Here is a 20,462-nt window from a genome sequence, read left to right on the forward strand (position 1 = left end):
ACTCCGGGAGAGAGCACAGGACAGGAAGGCCTGGCGTGCTATGGTCCATGGGGTCACGAAGAGTCGGACACGACTTAATGACTGAACAACAAATATGATAACTCGTAGGGATGTACGAATCCCTTACCTGGCTCCGCTTAGGGGCATCCGCGGTGGGGGGGAGGCGCTCCATCCCTACCCCCAGAATCCTCTCTGGCCAGCTTCGTGGAGCTGCTGGCCAGGGCCATCCGCAGCTGGAGTTCTGGCCGTGGCCGGGCTGCTGTGGCCACAAATGGCGGCTGTTGTAGCGGCCGCCATTTGCGTCCTGCCAGGCTGCAGTGATAGGCTACGTAAGTATTTACGTAGCCTATCACGGCAAAGAGCAGGGACGCAAATGGCAGCCGCTACGCCATTTGCGCCCCTGCTCTTTCCGTGATAGGCTACGTAAATACTTACATAGCCTATCACGGCAGCCTGGCAGGACGCAAATGGCAGCCGCTACGACAGCCACCATTTGCGACCGCAGCAGCTGGCCGAGAGACTAGTCGCCGCTGCCACTGCCGGAGCCGCCGCCACCTCCACCCCAGGTAAGCTTCGTCCTGGGGGGATTCCACGGGGTGGCGGGGGGGGTGGGAGGCCATTCCGCCACAGGTTTCGGGGGGCCGAATGCCAGTGCATTCGGCCTCACTGAAATCCGTGGCGGAATTCTCCGCCATCCCTAGTAACTGTAACCTTTACATGATAATGTAGATGTTTGTGTTTGAATTGTAAAATGTTATCCAGGTAAGTTAGAGTTGATGGAATGTTGGTGCGTGTGTAAAAGGTGGGAGGGGCTTGTGAGTGAGAGAATTCTACGGAGTTGAATTGGAGAGAACAGACAGTTTAATAGTTAGATAGCCTTTCGGGATTCAGTGAAAGTACATCTAGTGAGTGGGGTTTGGGGTGAAGGGTTTAGAAGGGGGAGGTAGGTAGGTTAGGAATAAGTATAGGATGCTTAAATAATAATCTATATAAATCTTCTTATATTTAGTAAAATTTTAGTTGTTTTATTATGTATATAATCCCATGTGTTCGTTTGACTTATTAACGCTACCAAATAGAAAAGTTTATCTTCCTGTTACTACACCTATATTGGTTAAAGGAAATCAGTTAACCTTTGACACAAAGTAAAAGGGCTGAAGATTTGGGATTCAGTGAGAACTGGCCAAAGCTGAGGTAGACATCCTGGGTTGGGTTTGTTTTTTCAGTTTCAGCAGGTGGAAACTAGAGGGAAAATAACCTGGAGCAGGAACGTCACAATAACCATATACAAAATTAAACAATATACTTTATGTATTATTTTCAACTAAAATCATCATAAAACTCCCATTATTTTAGAAAATATGCATAGCCAACCAAGATGAACATAATACCCCTCAACTCCTTTGAGGGCGCAGTCCTCTGGGTTGCACCCTTGATGATTGGAAACCACTGAAATCAGAGGTTTATGATCATCATATGCAGAATCTTCACCTCGCCATCTTCCTGCCCTGCATTTTCCACTAGATGGGCATTTTTGCCATTTTTGCCCATTTTTGACATTTTTGCCCATCTAGCAAGGGCATTTCAGAGGGGGAGGGAAGGGAGGCTGGCTGAGGTTCAGGATAGCTTGTATCCTGGCCTCTCTGGTCTCCTCCCCTCCCACCGAAACACCCCCTTTCCTCCTCTTCCTCTAAGGTTGAGTTCCCAACCTTGGAAGCCAGTCAGCACAGTTCTTTCCATGCCAGCTGCAAGGGGAAGTGGGGGTTGGATCTCCAATTCCCCCCTCTGAGGATGAAGCACTGGCTCTAACCTTGGACTGGGGAATCTGAACTACCCTATGGCCCCTCAGATGCTGTTTAGGGGCCATTGGATTGCTCCCTAAATCACATTTATGTGATAGCTAATACTTCTCAATATCTTTGCCTTTAGCAAAATACCAAAAGTCCAAGAGCCCTTCAACTCTTGCCTCTTTTTGTGGGATACTTCCAGGTGGGGCTTGCAAATAGGCAGCCAAGCACAGGTGAAAGAAAACCCCCAGCCCTGTGTATAGGCAGTAATTATTTATACATCTTTAATTCTCATTAGCAGGGCTGTTGTCCAATTAAAGAAATCTTATAGTGCAATCCCATATATATCTGTTTTGGCTGTGCCTGCTGGGCCTCAGCACATTTTCTCATGCACAGAGGGCAAACACACACATACACACGCACACAGAGAGAGTGCGAGAGAGTGCACAGACAGGAAAAAAATGAACACACACATGTGTTGCACAAATTATGCTTAAGTTTGTTCCCTCTAGGAGGAGTATGCCAATATCCCCTTAGAGACACACAGAACTCTGAGATTCAGTCCAATGCAGTTTTATTTGGCAGGAGACAAACAGCGCTGTTTGGGTGGATTCTCGTGGCTAACGCCACAAAGGAGAACCACACCCTAGATGTTTTTGGTACAGCTTATATACATTCAGTATAATGACCTCATTAGCTATGCAGGGTGGGCCACATAATGTTCATGAACTTCATTAAGCATGCGTAGTTGACATGTGTCTACGGCTGACCTGTCCTTGCAAGCTGGGCAGGAAGCGATCTAGGTGGAACTGGTTCTAACCAGCTGCAGGAGCAGTGGCTACTCGAGGAGAGAGGCTCCTCTGGCTGTACCTAATATGAAACAGGTCTTGTGGTGGGTGTCAGGGCCTTCCCATTTAAAGGCAAACAGGGGCTGGGTCATTTCATGGAGGGGGAGCTGGAGGGGCTGGTGTCTGCGCAGGACCAGTGGGCGCACCATTGACCTGGTTCTGGGGACATTCGTTCTTCCAACGGCTGTGCTGTTTGCAGCGGGTGCACTGGTTCCTGTCTAAACGGCGGCCCGTGTTTCTATTACTCTTGCCGCGCCTTGGTCCGCTGCGCGAGGACCCTCCCCATCTCCCGTGGCATCTTCCTCGGCATCTGGGATCTTCACCCCTGATGGCCATTGCAAGGAGCCTGGCCCCCTCGACTTTCTCTTTTTCTTCCCGCCTATCATAGACTTTCATAGCAATCTCAATAAACTCTTCAATGCCCTTTCCCATTACTCCTTCTACCTTTTGCAATTTTCTTCTAATGTCATCATATGACTGGCCAACAAATAGGGACACCAGAACCCGTCGATTGTCGGGGTTCTCCGGATCCAAATCAGTATACTTCCGACACACCTCACACAACTTTTCATAGAATCCTGCTGGGGATTCTTCTTTTATCAGTTTTATTTCATACGGTTTGGATAAGTTGATTGTCTTGCTAATACACTTCCTCATTCCCTTTACAAGCAGATTAGCATAGCTGGCATGCTGCTTGCGCTCCGCATCAGTCCCATGTAACCACCTGGCAATGATGTCAGGGATGGCCTTGGCTCCACTAATCTTATCTTCGTCCTCCCTCTGTGCTCGAGCTGTCTCAAAAACACATTCCTTTGCTTTTGTTTTTACTAGTCTACGCTCCTCAGCTGTTAATAGGTTGTGCATGACAATCTGCATGTCTTGCCAAGTGGGCTTGTGTCAATGATAGTCTCAAAGACCCCAGCCATTCGGCCCGGATCTTCAGAGAAGATAGGATTTTGAAGTTTCCAATTACAGAGGTCGCTGGTAGTAAAGGGAACATACACATAGGCTGTGTGTCCCTCTGAGTCAAGGACTTCCCTTAAGGGAGCTTGGAGAGATGTTTCTGGCACTGCCTCAGGGTCGTTTGGGGGGGGGGTCTGATTCGTGGCTCCGGAGAGACTCTAACCAAGCCTTGATGGCGGCCGCCTCCCTCTCTTCACATTCACATTCCCTCTCTTCACATTTCCAAAAATCCTCCCCAAATTTTTTCTCAGCCTGAATCTCGGCCGGAGTTCTCTGGGACACAGGTTGTGGGAGGCTGGGATATAAAGGGGGGGCCTAAAAGGTCCTCTGGTGCCAGGGGAATAACAGGGGCTGACAGGGGGCAGAGGCCGTCCAAAGCTGCAGCCTTCAGGGGACCTCTGCAGACAATCATCATTTTACACTGAGGCATTTTACATTTCAATAACCATGACGACGAAGGTCTCCTTGTACTGGATTCCCAGTAATCAATATATGGAAGTTGGTCTAAATGGCCATCTCTGTTGACTACTTGGTAAAGAGAAGAGACCAGTGAAGAGCCTCCCTCGGGCCATCCAACGCCAAACGTTGGCCACTCACGGTTACAAAATTTCTCCAAAGTTTCTCTAGACATTTTAACACCATAATCACCCTTAAACTGTTTCCAGTGTTGAAGCATACACCCCAGAGGTGTGCCCTCAGAACATTTACTAGAGGCAGAACCCATGGCTCTCCTGGCCTTTGTTCCAATGTTAATTCCAAAAGAGAAACACACTCTTACCTCATCTGAGGTGGCCGCGTCCGGCTGCTTCAGAGCGTCACCTCTGAGCGGAGGACTGTTTGTTCGGTGTCCAGAAAGGGACTTCCCCTCTAGGGTCCCCGGCGCCGGTCGACACACATCCGAGAAGCAGGGGAATGGCGGATCCTAATTCAGGCTTCCAGTGCGCACTTTGTTCCATGCCATTGGAGGTCATTTGGCCACGGGGGTCGACTAGAGGAAAGGTCCTGGCGGAGTCGCCATTTGTTGCACAAATTATGCTTAAGTTCATTCCCCCTAGGAGGGGTATGCCAATATCCCCTTAGAGACACACAGAACTCTGAGATTCAGTCCAACGCAGTTTTATTTGGCAGGAGACAAACAGCGCTGTTCGGGTGGATTCTCGCAGCTAACGCCACAAAGGAGAACCACACCCTAGATGTTTTTGGTACAGCTTATATACATTCAGTATAATGACCTCATTAGCTATGCAGGGTGGGCCACATAATGTTCATGAACTTCATTAAACATGCGTAGTTGACATGTGTCTACGGCTGACCTGTCCTTGCAAGCTGGGCAGGAAGCGATCTAGTTGGAACTGGTTCTAACCGGCTGCAGGTGTGGCAGCTACTTGGGGGGGGGGGGGGGCTCCTCTGGCTGTACCTGATATGAAACAGACCGTTACTGTTGGTGTCAACAAGGCAGTTGATAAGACTAACTTCCTCTGGGACTTTCCACTGTAGGAGGCTGCCTCAGATGGCTGCCAATACTTTAAGATGGTGCTTCTTTGGTTCTATCACATGGACAAAGAGAAAACACACAGAGCATTTCCTTCCATATGTAAATGAGTTCTCCATTCATTTGCAAGGGTGGATAAGCAGTACTGCTGAAAGATGGGTAGAGAGGGGGGACTCCCCCCTCATCCGCCAAGGAGTCTTTTGTCTTAAAGGTCCTTGGCAAGAGGACTCCATCCTCAGCAGCCATTTTTGGGATCTTTCCCTGCCTATGTAAGTCAATGAAGAAATTGTGGGGGTGGGGGAATGTGGGAGGCAGTGAGATCCTGGTGAGCACCTCAGCCTGGCCTCACGGATGCAGTGGTGCCGATGGACACTACACTGGGGATGCCAGTGCTAAGACTTTTTTGTTTAGGCAAACTTTCAGTGGGGGTTAAATTCTGCCTCCCTATTTTTATGCTGAATTGTTTTATCTGGATCTTGGCTTTATCGAATGAAATTAATTTTACTAATGTATGCATTTTTGTAAAACCCTTTGAATTTATTTTATACACAAAAACATGCGATAAATGTTAAGATAAATAAATGTTTATGCCAAAGTCAATCCCATTGTTTTTAAAGGTGCTTACTACACCTAGTTTCCTTGCAGTATCTGGCACTGAACTGCTTTGTAGACATGTATAGGATTGTGCTGTTAATTAATCAAGAAGTTGTAGTTGATCAATTAATCATGTAAATCTGCATAAACCTGAATATTGTGTTTATATGATCATAAAGACATAGTATTCGAAAAAGCATTCCCCAATCTCTCTCAAACAGCACAGAATACCTCTTTTGAGATACGGCATAGAGTTTGTGGTATTATGTGTGTTGAAATATATATATATATATATATATATATATATATATATAAAATCTGTTAACTGATTAATTGGGACGTTCCCCCCTTGGGTAGTTTCCCCATCACTTTTCCTTTTACATTTCAAAGATGTAAACCTTTTAAAGGTCTCTGGGAGAGGAATGCGGTGGGGGGAAAAGATTTAAAATAGGTTGGATCCAGACTAAATTAACTATACTTTGAAGATAAGGCAGGTGACAAATCTAAGGAAGTAAATAAATAAAAAATGAATTTAATACTGAATGCCCCTTTCAACCATCAATTTACTTATTCGTTCTCAACAAAGCAGGGAATGGACCTGCTCACAACACCTGTGCAAAGGGGTAAACAGTCAGAGTTAGTTGGTGTTAGTGGAGAGCATGCTTAGACAAGAACACCTGAATTTGAATTCCTGGTCATTGAGTAATCTCAGGACACTAAGGGCGCAATCCAATGGGGATAGCCGGCAATGTAAGCATGAGCTTCAGCAAACTGTACTTTTCCTGCTGCATAGGAAATGGCTTAACCACAAGCCTGTGGTGAGAACCAGAACATCCTGTTATGCACAAGAGTGATTGCTTGGGCAAGCTTCTAAGCAAAGTTTCCCAGCACAGCCTTTACCTGAATACAGGCCAGAGTGTCGGCTCACAAGATGGAGGTCCAGACATAGATGGTGTTGCTCTAGTGCATGGCCTCCTTCCACCACAGTGGCTAGATGGCCAATTTGAACTGTCTAGCCAGAGCGGGTTGGAGCAAGTGGGAGGAGGCCAGACGGCGCATAGGAATTGTAACAACACTTCCGCTGTCCTCTCCCCTCCCCCAGGAATGCCCCCTTTCCCCTGCTCTGTGCTGCTCTTACAAGCACAGAGCCAGAGACGAACCGCGCCTCTTACAAGTTTGCAGGGAGGTGGTTCCCATAAACCACTGACTAGCAGCCATTGGATTACACCCTAAGATTCTTAAACTTAATTACTTCACAGGGCTGTTGTCCGCCTCCTATTTTTGTTCTAACGATACACAAACCTGAAGTCCTTAGAAGCACGTAGGACATAAATAAAATGAATACAGGCTTGAACTCACAGTGTGTTAACATGAAGTGAAATATGACACATTTGGCTGATAGTAGCCGTAGATTTCCCTAGATGTTTAAAACTTAACATGTTTCCAGCAGTTTCATTGAGAACTTCCCTTTCCCCCTCAATAACTCCATGACATTAATCTTGAAGCTTGGCACGGTCTAGTATCCCCAGGAAAACTTTGGTCACAAAAACATCCTTCGACTTCCGGGCTGATTTTTATATCGCCTGTTAACCAGTGAGAAAAAGCCAACAGTATGAGAAAAGCCTGGGCGGGGCCAAAGTTGGCCAAACAGGAAACAGTAGGAGGCTGAGGGGCGGGTCATCGCTCTGTGCCAAAGAGGGAGGGGGCGTGGCTGAGCTTGTGAGTAACGACGGGTTTGGCCTTTGGGAAGGTCGAGGGGGCGGTGCTGGGGCCTGGCCGGACGGCGACGCGTCGGAGCGCGCGGGGCTCCAGAGAGAAGCCCTGAGGAGAAAGGAGGAGGGGCAGAACTCTGGACGATGAGAGGGAAGGGGGCGTGGCGCCGGAGGAGCGAAGCTGTGATTCTGTCACTGGAGAGGGGAGAGCGAAGAGGGCGGGGCCTGGGTGGCCGTTGGTCGCGCGCGGCTGTGTGCGCGAGCGACCGCTCCTCCGCGTTCGGTCAAGGAACGGCGACGCTACTGTTGCGGAGAAGACAGCGGCCGCCACGAGCGACCGTTGAAGAGGCGGGGCGTCGTTACGCGCGGGGGGAGAGAAGCGGCCGTTGGAAGAGGCGTCTTGCGCCGAGTGCCGCCGCCGCCGCCGCCAAACAATGGACGAGCCTCCTGCGGGAGCGGGGCCCTGCCTGGCCGGTCCCGTCGCCATGAGTGGGGAAAACGAGGCTGAAAGCCGGCAAGGCCCTGCGGACCGGGCCAACGGAGAGTCGCGGGTCAACCTGTTGGACACTTGCGGGGTGTGCGGGCAACATATCCAGAGCCGGCGACCCAAGCTGCTGCCTTGCCTCCACTCGCTCTGCCTGCGCTGCCTGCCTCCACCTCATCGCTACCTCATGCTGCCGCCTCCCGCAGCTCCTTCGCCGGGCGGCGGCCCCAAAGACCCACCGTTGCCGCCGCCGCCGCCCTTGCTTCAGCCTTCCCCGGCACCGTCTTCGCCCGTCTCCACGCCGCCTTCGCCGCTGCACTGCAACCCGGGTAAGAAAACCGACGCGCCTCGTCAGTCCTCAGTAGAGCGAAGCGGCACCAGAACGCAGCGGAGAGGGGTGGGACGAGGCGGCGGCGACCTTCCCCATTCCGCTCGGTGCCTGGTACCGGAAGAGTAGTAGTGATAAATCAGCCTGTGTAGTCGGCGTTTAATTGGCAAAAAGAGGTACCGGGGCTAAACCTGGCCTGGATATCGCCCTTTGTTGTGGAAGCCCTTCCCCTTAAACCTCGGATGCGTGGGAAGCGAGAGGTGAGGGAAAGCACTCTTCTCCCAGTACGTTTCAGAGAGAAGACTCGTTGGGAATCGGGTTCGGGGCAGACCCACAGCTGGTTCTGTGGCAAGCTTTTAACTAAGTTATTGTGCCATGAGCTTTGGTAGGCAGGAACCTGCTTCATCGGATGCATAAAGTATGTAGGGATGCCGGCTGAGATGCAGCACCCCGAGAGCTGGGATGTAAAAAATAAACAATAGTGTGCGACTGTGGTCGTGTTAAGGCCATGGAGGCTAGTACCGTGAAGACAGAGGCGTTCTGCCTCTCAACAGAGCTGGGATTTTTGCTGCTGTACAGGAAAACTTGAGGGACTGCAAATGTGGGATGCTTTAAATTTGAAACTCCGCCTTTAGGAAGGGAAGCCGTGATTGACTGCAACTTCCCATTGTTTATGCACTGCATCCTGTGTTTTGTATAGGTGTGAGCAAGGAAAAATATGCGAAATCCTGGTCAGTGAGCTTGTCTTGTTACTATCTCTGTTGAAATCAAGTATTTGGGCTTAACAGCATGATCCAAAAGCCAGTTATTTACAATATTAGTTCACAAGATTCTGAAGATGTTGGGGCCAATAATTAAAAAAATAAAACTTTTGAGCTGTAGTATGGAGTCCTGATTATGTTCTGTGAAATGGGTGGTGGTGTAGGGATGTCCATCTGTTACATTTGGTGAATTTCATCTGGGCAAGGCTTTTTTAGGTAGTTTGTTTTGAGGGGGCATTGTCTCTTCAGGAGTTCTCAATTTCTTCAGAATTTGTCTCTTTCAGATTGTCAGGAGAGGAATGCCACTTCTTGCTGAAAAAACATACAGATGTTTGTGTGTGTTGCCTTATTTCTGGATGACAGATGATGTATCTACCTTTTATTGCTGGTACCTGGCTTATAGTAGGGATAAGAAAGGCAAGTGTGTGTGGGAGAGTGTTGAATTTTCTTTAGAAAAAGCAGAAGCTTGAGGTGTTGTCTGCTTTTCCTTTATGTATTGACAGTGATTAATTTCTGTCTGATAAAGTTACTGTATCCATATTAACATTCTCATCTCTTTCTGATATTCCTTGAGACTCTTGTATGTGTCATCGGGATAACTTTTCCCACACATCATATAATTTCAAGCATAATGTTTATAGGCATTAGCTCATTCTTATGTTCACATTTGTATCTAAATTTCTGCAAGTGATATATTTGCACTTTTGGTTGTCCTTAATTAATCATGGACATCACCAGATGGTCAATATCGAAATCAGATTGATTATGACCTTTGCAGTCAAAGATGGAGAAGCTCCATACAGTCAGTAAAAACAAGACCTGGAGCTGACTGTGGCTCAGATCATGAGCTGCTTCTTGCAAAATTTCGGCTTAAATTGAAGAACGTTGGGAAAACCACTAAACCGTTCAGGTATGACCTAAATCATATCCCTGATGAATATACAGTGGAGGTGAGGAATAGATTTCAGGGATTAGACCTGATAGACAGAGTGCCCAAGGAACTATGGACGGAGGTCCGTAACATTGTTCAGGAGGCAGCAACTCAATCCATCCCAAAGAAAAAGAAATGCAAGAAAGCAAAGTGGCTGTCTGATGAGGCTTTACAAGTAGCTCACGAAAGAAGGGCAACGAAAAGAAGGGAGAAAGGGGAAGATATATCCAACTGAATGCAGAGTTCCAGAGAATAGCAAGGAGAGACAAGAAGGCCTTCTTAAATGAACAATGCAAAGAAATCGAGGAAAACAACAGAATGGGAAAGACTAGAGATCTCTTCAAGAAAATTGGAGATCTCAAGGGAACGTTTTGTACAAAGACGGGCATGATAAAGGACAAAGAAGGCAGGGACCTAACAGAAGCAGATGAGATTAAGAAGAGGTGGCAAGAATACACAGAAGAACTATACAGGAAAGATCTGAATGTCCCTGATAGCCATGATAGTGCGGTCACTGAACTTGAGCCGGACATCCTAGAGAGTGAAGTCAAGTGGGCCTTAGGAAGCATTACTAACAACAAAGCTAGCGGAGATGACAGTCTTCCAGCTGAGCTATTTAAAATCCTAAAAGATGATGCTGTTAAAGTGCTACATTCAATATGCCAATAAATCTGGAACACTCAACAGTGGCCACAAGACTGGAAATGGTCAGTTTACATTCCAATTCCAAAGAAGGGCAATGCCAAAGAGTGTTCAAACTACCGCACAATTGCGCTCATTTCACATGCCAGCAAGGTGATGCTCAAAATCCTACAAGCTAGGCTTCAGCAGTATGCAAACCGAGAACTACCGGAAGTACAAGCTGGGTTTAGAAGAGGCAGAGGAACTAGAGATCAAATCGCCAACATTCGCTGCATCATGGAGAAAGCAAGAGAATTCCAGAAAAATGTCTATTTCTGCTTCATTGACTATGCTAAAGCCTTTGATTGTGTGGATCACAACAAACTGTGGCAAATTCTGAAAGTGATGGGAGTACCAGACCACCTTACCTGTCTCCTGAGAAACCTGTACGAGGGTCAAGAAGCAACAGTAAGAACCAGACATGGAACAACCGAGTGGTTCAAAATTGGGAAGGAGTACGACAAGGCTGCATATTGTCACCCTGCTTATTTAACTGATATGCAGAGTACATCATGAGAAATGCTGGGTTGGATGAATCAGAGGTCGGAATTAAGACTGTCGGGAGAATTATCAACAACCTCCGATATACAGACGATACCACCCTAATGGCAGAAAGCGAAGAGGATCTCAAGAGCCTCTTGTTGAGGGTGAAAGAGGAGAGTGCAAAAGCTGGTTTGAAACTCAGCATTAAAAAAACTAAGATCATGGCATCTGGCCCCATCACTTCCTGGCATATAGAAGGGGAAGAAATGGAAGCAGTGACAGATTTTACTTTCTTGGGCTCCAAGATCACCGCAGATGGTGACTGTAGCCATGAAATTAAAAGACGCTTGCTCCTTGGGAGGAAAGCTATGGCAAACCTAGACAGCATAGTAAGAAGCAGAGACATCACCTTGCCGACAAAGGTCCGTCTAGTCAAAGCTATGGTTTTCCCAGTAGTAATGTATGGCTGTGAGAGCTGGACTATAAGGAAGGCTGAGCGCCGAAGAATTGATGCTTTCCAACTGTGGTGCTGGAGAAGTCTCTTACGAGTCCCCTGGACTGCAAGGAGGTCAAATCAGTCCATCCTAAAGGAAATCAACCCTGAGTGCTCATTGGAAGGACAGATACTGAAGCTGAAGCTCCATTATTTTGGCCACCTAATGCGAAGAGAAAACTCCCTGGAAAAGACCCTGATGCTGGGAAAGACTGAAGGCAAAAGGAGAAGGGGATGGTAGAGGATGAGATGGCTAGATAGCATCACTGATGCAATGAATATGAACTTGAGCACGCTCCGGGAGAGAGCGCAGGACAGGAAGGCCTGGCATGCTATGGTCCATGGGGTCACGAAGAGTCGGACACGACTGAACAACAAAATTAAGCTTTTGAGATCTGTCTGACATTTCTTTAGGAGCACCATAATAATATAGCATTAGAAGCAGTGGAAGCTCCTTGCTGTTTCAGTAACCATTTTCTTCCATTGTTCCCTTTGCCAGTCCACAAATACATCAGGAACTTTAAAAAAATCTTTCTGAACAACCTGTGTATCTTAATGAAGGCTACTTCAGAGGGTGCCTACCTTCTGGTGATCTTTCTAAAATGGGCTGTGGCTTTTTTTTGGTGGTTTAGCCAATCTTAACTTAATCGACATGGTTTACTTCCTGCTACATTAACTTGGTTCACACATAGCGACAAACCATGGTTTGTTGAATTGTGGGTTGTCATTACATGCAAACTGTAACTATTAGTTAACTATAGGTTGTTAACCACGAACATCCCACAAAGAGAACCCATGGTTTAAGTCATGGGTTGTCATGTACGAACCCAGAATTGTGGGCTGTTCATGAGCTGTTTCACCAGGCTACAGAGGCAGTAGGCAAGTGCGGTAAAACAAAACCCAGCTTCTTTACATGCCAGTACTGCAGTGCTGCAAAGGCAATTGGGAGACAGGGAGGGAGCGGACAAAGGAGGATGGAAACAAACAATGCAGGGACTACAAAATTAAACAATTGTTTGTTTGATCATCTCCCAGAAAAAATGTGGGTATGGCAATAAACCATAGTTTAAATAAATCATGGGTTAGCATTTCGTGTGAGCCAGACCATTGGGTTGTATCCTGTGGTGTCATTCCACTAGTGCAAAGCTTCTACCGCTTCCAGAATCCCTGTTTCTATCCTTCTGCAAGTCTCAACTCAAATACTTCAAATTTTCCTTGTGCAAGCCATTGTACAGGCATTGCACAAATCATGCAGGAATTGCAGGACTTCATTGGACTGGGTGTTGCTTGTGCTAGTTGTGCTAGTTCTGATCGTGGTTATGCAACTGCTAATAGAAATACACCAACTCTGGTAATTTTTCCACTAGGATATTGTTGGGTATAACCCAGAACTAGAATAACTAGCGTAAACTTCTAATTGTAATGAGTTGTGCAGTGCAAACAACACTTCTAATGATGTTGTAATGATTTGTGCAATGATTTTCAGAAGAGCTTGTACAATGTCTTGTGCAACTGTTTGCAGAACAGCTTGTGAAGCAGCTTGCACAATGACTTGTGAAACAGCTTGTACAACAGCTTGCGCAAGCAGAATCAAGTACTGGATTTGACACTTGGGCAAGGATCAAAACAGGGTTTCTGGAAGCAGTAGAAGTTTTGGATTATCTAGATTACACCATCGGAAAAATCCAACATCTGGTTATTTTTAACAGCTCAGTTTTGTGTCCTTTCTCCCTTTTACAGTTTCTTTGACTGTTGGTGGTGTTTTGCTATTATGGCATCATCAGTGTACATAGTGCTTTACAGAGTTCATTGAGAAAAAAAATTAGATTCCTGACCCCAAGTATCTTACAGCCTAAAATATATAAGGTATGGAGGGAGAGACTTGGTTAGGAAGGGAATGTAAGAAATGCAGTTACACATCTGTATTGTGCTGTTGAAGGAGTCTTAAATAGGTGCACACACTAGTATTTGAGACTTTACAGTCCTCAATATAAAAAACTTTTGAGTTACATCCTTCTCTTATTATTAAAGATTAATAGGAGTTCTCTATTTGATAATTATATTCATCATTATATTCATCAGTATAATGATTGAACATAAACTTTTTTCAGTATAATGTAGCAGACATATAACCCTATGTATGCATGAACTTGTTATAGTTTAAACCACATATTCTGTACAGGGATTTCCTGCTCAGCTGTGTTCTGTTACTATAGGAATATTCTGTTCACTGCAGTATATTCCTGTGCACCTTCAAGAACTTTATTGTTTTTACATTTTTATCACTTTTAATATATTAATTGTTTTTATGTATTTTATTGTAAGCCACCTTGGGAGGGCTTCTGCTCTGAAAGGTGGCCAAGAAATATTTAAAATAAATAAATAAATAAAATAAGAACTCCGCAAATCCATAACCCCTGTGACTGCTGTTCAGTATGTGGTACTATCATGATGACTCAACTGAAATCTATGGGACAGAACATTGAGAACAGTTAGAAAAGTACATTCACACTCATCTGAAGATCCAGCTTCATACAACTACTGAAGGTGGTAAAGGAATTAGCGAGTTTGTCTGCACAACTCTAATCCTCTTCCCTTACAGACTCCTTACAATGCATTTTTTCTTGTTTCATCCTTCCTTTTGTTGCTATAAGTGAACTGGCACAGCACAACATTGTCAATGGAAAGTGTGAAAAACTGGAAAGTATCCAACTTAGATCCAAAACGAGTGTCAAGATGCTGAAAAAATAATTTTATTTTTGGGCTTCTTAAAGAATAAAATGTTTTCAGCATCTTGACACTAGCACTTTTATTGGGTAACATTGGCAGTGACAATGTGAACTACCTTGAAGAGGAAAACGTATTCTCCCAAAGTATCCGAACTTCTTTCAGTACCTTCATCGTGAGCAAAATTCAGCAATAGTGCCAATTTGTACTTAACACTGGATAACATATGCATATTCGTAACTTCGTAACTTGTATTTCTGAATGAGCGTTCACATGTATACCCCACCTGCCTAAAGTTGTTGGGAGGTAGGCTTGATCATTTTAATTCCATCTGTCTACATACATACTGAAGTTGAGGACTGGCCAGTGTGATCATATTAAGCTAGTACTTTTCCAGTTGCACTGGCTGCCAGTCCATGTCCAGACCTGATTCAAAGTACTGGTATTAACATTTGAAGCCCTAAACGGCTTGGGGCCAGGATACCTGAAGGATCCTCTCATCCCATATGTATCTACCTAGACCCTAAGATCTTCTTCAGGGGTTCTTCTCCAGGAGCCCCTGCCAAAGGAAGTGGAACGGGTGGCTACCAGGAAGAGGGCCTTTTGCTGTGGCACTCCAGTTGTGGAATGAGCTCCCTAGAGAGGTTCGCCTGGCACTTATATTGTACTCTTTCTGGTGCCAGGTGAAGACCTTTTTATTTATCCAGGAGTTTTAGCATTTTAGCATTCTAGTCTTTTAGCTCTGCTGTTTTAATTTGTTACTGTATTTAAATCTCTGCACTGCTGCTTAGTTTTATGCTGGTTGTACTTTTATTGTTGTTGTTCAGTCGTTCAGTCGTTTCCAACTCTTTGTGACCCCATGGACCATAGCACGCCAGGCCTTCCTGTCCTCCACTCTTTCCCAGAGTGTGCTCAAGTTCATATTTATTGCATTGGTGATGCTGTCTAGCCATCTCATCCTCTGCTGTCCCCTTCTCCTTTTGCCTTCAGTCTTTCCCAGCATCAGGGTCTTTTCCAGTGACTTTCTCTTCGCATTAGGTGGCCAAAATATTGGAGCTTCAGCTTCAGTATCTGTCCTTCCAATGAGCACTCAGGGTTGATTTCCTTTAGGATGGACTGATTTGACCTCCTTGCAGTCCAGGGGACTCGTAAGAGTCTTCTCCAGCACCACAGTTCGAAAGCATCAATTCTTTGGCGCTCAGCCTTCCTTATAGTCCAGCTCTCACAGCGATACATTGTACTTTTATACTGTAGTTTTAATGCTTCTATATTTTATATTGTTTTTATAATGTACTTATGGTTTTAATTTCTGTGAACCACCTGGGTGGTATAGAAATATAATAATAAGTAAGATAACAGCAGTAGCAGAAGAAACATTCATACACATTATGTGTTGCTGTGGTGGAGGAATAATGGTGCTCAACTTCCATGTAAAGTATATTGGAATCAGGAGCTTACTAAAGAGTAGGAGGATGGAATGTATGATACTACCAGTGGAGAGTGGGAGGATGCTTTGAGTAAGGCATTTAAATAATTAGTATATGCAATAGGAAGGAATTTTACTATGTTTTTCTAATTTTTCTAATTTGGTATGATTATAGGAGCACACAGCTTAGTTTCACCCTTTCTTGTGTGGTTTTAACAGTGAGAGTTCCCTAGCAGTTGTAGAAAGTTATATAACCATAGGGAATCACTACTACAGAAATTGTGTGTGTTGTACCTATTGTGTGTTTTAGCTCATAGATTTACAGTTCCTCATACTTAAAAACAATATACTGTACATCCAAGTAGAGTTTTAAAATAGATTTCCATAGATATCAAGGAAAGTGTGCTTGCTATGAAAGAGGATGCTCATTAGTTGCGTGATTTTGTGAAAATCAAGGATTTTCTGTTAAATGACATTGACTGAAGGGGCAGGATTGCAGCTTGAGATTGATAGGCATATGGTTGAGGAACACCTGATTACTTTGAATGAGTTCAGATCTCCAGGGCCAGATGAACTGCATCCTAGAGTAATAAAGGAACAAGCAGAAGAACTCTCAGAACCGCTGTCTATTATTTGTGAGAAATCAGGGAGGACAGGTGAAATGCCAGATGACTGGAGTAGGGCTAATGTTGTCCCCATCTTCAAAAATGAAGGAGGAACCTGGGAACTACACACCAGTCAGTCTGACATCAATCGCTGGGAAAATTCTGGAGCAGATGATAAAGCAATCCATTTGTAAGCACCTTGAAAACAATGCAGTGATTACTCCAAGCCAACATGGATTTGTCAAGAACAAATCCTGCCAGACGAATCTGATCTCATTTTTGGATCAGGTAACCTCCCTTATGGACTGTTGGAATGCTTTGGACATAATATACCTCGACTTCAGCTTTCGACAAAGTGCCCCATGATATCCTGATGAGCAAACTAGCTCAAAGTGGGCTTGATGAAACAACGATCAGGTGGATCCACAGTTGGCTACAGAATCGGACTCAAAGAGTGCTTATCAATGGGACCTTCTCAAACTGGGGAGAGGTAACGAGCGGGGTACCTCGGGACTCAGTTCTGGGCCCAGTGCTCTTCAGCATTCTTATTAATGACTTGGAGGAGGAGGTGCAGGGAATGCTGATCAAATTTGCAGATGACACACAATTGGGCGGGATAGCTAATACCCTGGAAGACAGAAACAAAATTCAAAGTGATCTGGATAGACTGGAACACTGGGCAGAAAACAACAGAGTGACATTTAATAGGGATACATGCCAAGTTCTGCACCTAGGAAAAAGAAACGAAATGCACAGCTACAAGATGGGCGATACTTGGCTCAACAACACTACAAGCGAGAAGGATCTTGGAATTGTTGTAGATCACAAACTGAATATGAGCCAACAATGTGATGTGGCTGCAAAAAAGGCCAATGCTATTTGAGGCTGCATTATTAGAAGCATAGCTTCCAATTCCCGGGAGGTGCTAGTTCTCCTCTACTCAGCACTGGTTAGGCCTCATCTGGAGTACTGTGTCCAGTTCTGGGCACCACACTTTAAGAAGGAAGCAGACAAGCTGGAGGGGGTTCAGAGGAGGGCAACAAGGATGACCAGGGGCCTGGAAACAAAGCCCTATGAAGAGAGACTGAAAGCACTGGGCATGTTTAGCCTTGAGAAGAGAAGACTGAGGGGAGATATGATAGCACTCTTCAAGTACTTGAAAGGTTGTCACAGAGAGGAAGGCCAGGATCTCTTCTCGATCATCCCAGAGTGCAGGACACAGAATAATGGGCCCAAGTTACAGGAAGCCACATTCTGGCTGAACATCAGAGAAAACTTGCTGACGGTTAGCGCAATATGACAATGGAACCAATTATCTAGGGAGGTAGTGGGCTCTGCCACACTGGAGGCATTCATGATAAGGCTGGACAGCCATTTGTCAGGGATGTCTGACTTGGATTCCTGCATTGAGCAGGGGGTTGAACTTGATGGTCTTATAGGCCCCTTCCAACCCTACTATTCTATGATTCATTATGACAGCCTGTTATGTTATGCAAAGACTTAACTTGAAATAATTACACTGAAATGTTGACTAAGCAATGTTAGCACATTTATCAAATTGCTAATTTAAAATTGATGATTTGCTTGGCAGTCTAAACGGCTCTGGGCTTTTTAACATATAAAGGCATATTGTTTTTATGTGCATATTGGAACATATTGTTTGATCGACCTACTCTTTCAGTGAATTTCACATTATTTTCTATATGTGTTCTTTATCTCTGCTCAGTGAACCTTTTCTGTTCATTTTTTATCTTTACTATCCTTTCCATAATCTCATTTCTTTTACAGTACTTCCCTTGTTCTACTCTGTTAGGGTATGTAAATGTACACACATTATCTTTCTGTTTTCTGAATATGAGCATCCTTAATTCCCTCAGTCTGTTCACGCCTTCCCTACCCTTGTTCCCTCCAGTTGTTTTGGACTTCAACTCCCATCAGCCTCAGCCAGCCTGGCCAATGGTCAGGAATGCTGGGAACTGAGTTTCAGTAGGATTGTACATATATGTTTCAGTTTTTCCCCAGGTTTACTTAGAAGTGTTCCTTCCCTCCCCTTTCATGTTGTTTGTTTTTACACACCTTTTTGTGGTACATTATCTCGAAATAAACTTGAGGTCTTCTCCCTTTATCACTGATTTTGCTGCTCATTTGTGTCTTTTATGGAAGAGGTATGTGAATAGTTTTGCTTATGCATCGTGGACTGCTTATAGAATCTCTCACCTCTTATTAATGGTGTATTTTACAATGACGTTGCGGGGAAACAACGCAGCATCGGTTGTTTACCCCAGCCCACATGTGTTAGTCATGTGACTGGGATTACCCATGCCATGGGTTGCTTTGTCATCTGAACCCAGGGTGCGGTGCAGCCATGGTGACTTTTCACCCACCCTACAACCCATGGTTTGCAGTAGGGGTTGTAGAATGGATGAAAAGTGACCACGGCTGCTCTGTGCACCAGATTCAGATGGCACGGCAACCAGTTTGGGTAATTAGGGTAATCTTGGTCATGCAACTGGCACATGCAGGAGTGGGGGGAAACAACCAATGCAGCATTTTCCCCCCCGCTGATCATCCAAACCCAGTCAGTGCTTCCTTCTATTTTCTTTCACTATACTGTAAACCTTTTGGTATTGTTGCTCTGTCAGTCTATTTTCAAATACCTATTTAGTCTATTTTAAAAACATGCAGGATTTTTTCCTTAGAATTTCCTTTTTAACTTAAAATTTCCTTTTTTTACATTCCTTTGTTGGTCTTTATTGGACTAATATTAGCACTTGATAATTGAACAGTTTTTCCTCCCTGTCTCGCTATCGTTACTTTATATGTTGCTCCTTTGCTGTGGGAAAGATAAAGTGAGAAACTAAAGTTCCTTAACCACAATTTCAAAGGTTGGCTTCAAAGGTTCCATCATCTAAGGGGTTAATTTTATATGTGAGAACTAAAAGTGTTAATTCAAACATAAAGGGTTTAAATAAGCTCAAACTAAAAAGGGCAAGAGACCCAGTTGCCCAGGTTGCTGGGTCCAAAGGGACCATCAGGGTCCAGTTGCATCCCCCCACCAACATGGCCAAATTATGTCAATTGTTTTGTAGCATCAGATGCTGGCTCCTGCTCAACTGGATCTGATTTTGTTTTTCAGTTTTGTTTTTTGAGCATGTGGTTCTTGCTGTATTGGTTGGATTTTTAAATGAACACTGTAAGCCACTTTGAGGACACTAGTTAGAAAGTGGGATATAAATCTAATAACTGAACAAATAAGATGGTCCACTGAAGATCAGAGGTGAAGAAGTGAAAGTGAAAGCTGCAGTGAAGACGAGAGACAGAGGGCAGGTTCTCACGATCAAGCAAGGCACTGTGGCTTGTTTAAATCAATGATGCAAGCCAGGTGCCAGTAGCCTAATTATCTACCCAGGTGCAGCTTGTTGTGTCATCCGAACCCAGGCAGCATGACTTGTTTGAGGGGGAAACAACCGTCAAATAACCCAACAACAGGTTTAAACCATGGTGGCTTGCTTTGCTCGTACAAACCCGGTCACTGAGATACCTCGCTGTGTGAGCTTTTATTCCCCTTGTTCTTGTAGGGGATAAAAGGGGAGCTTTTTATCCCCTATTATAGATAGGGGCTATAATAGTGGCGAAACCACCCATCCAACAATCAGAGGGAGCTATCCACCTGTCCCTAGTATCCTCACTTTTTGCCCTTGCATGTTTAGGAGCATCGTCTTGCACAGTTTCTCTTGGGATCCTTTGAAGCTTCCATAATCCCTTTTGGGGTCATTTGAAACTTCCCCGAAGCTTCCCTATCTGTGTGTATTAGTTGTTTGAAGGTTTTTCTCCCAGTACATCTCCTTAATCTCGTGGCCATATTCTCCCTCTTCCAATAATGCTATTATTATGACTTCTCAAACCAATAGTCATGAAGTAGAGACATTCTCCATCTCCTTATCATTGCGGATGCTGGCCATTAACTACTCATTAGTGTCTGAGCATGTGTCAAAGGTCTTCTCTTCTCCATTCTTCTTATCAACACCTGTGAGGCCTTGAACTGAAGCATTTGGGTTTTTTCTCCTGTGCCTTAGCAGAAAGCAAAATTAAGGCACAATAAGCGGCATGGTATTTTTCCAATATAGGTTTTTATTCAGCTTTCACA

At 44.9% G+C, this 20,462-nt stretch overlaps 1 protein-coding gene across 3 annotated transcripts in view; it reads left to right on the forward strand.

The window, feature by feature from the left end:
* The first annotated feature begins 7,430 nt into the window (after window positions 1-7,430).
* Window positions 7,431-20,462, forward strand: part of TRIM24 (tripartite motif containing 24) — an 86,626-nt gene continuing 73,594 nt past the window's right edge. For 2 of the 3 annotated variants that reach the window (XM_084809527.1, XM_084809529.1), the window contains exon 1: window positions 7,438-8,209. In XM_084809527.1, coding sequence (XP_084665653.1) covers window positions 7,831-8,209 — 379 coding nt within the window. In that variant the 5' untranslated portion in view covers window positions 7,438-7,830. Of the gene's footprint in view, window positions 8,210-20,462 lie in introns of all 3 variants that reach the window. The other variant, XM_084809528.1, reaches the window with a different exon arrangement.

This window comes from Heloderma suspectum, chromosome 7, assembly GCF_057233095.1.
Source record: "Heloderma suspectum isolate Gila_16-S chromosome 7, 16-S_ref, whole genome shotgun sequence".
NCBI lineage: Eukaryota > Metazoa > Chordata > Lepidosauria > Squamata > Helodermatidae > Heloderma > Heloderma suspectum.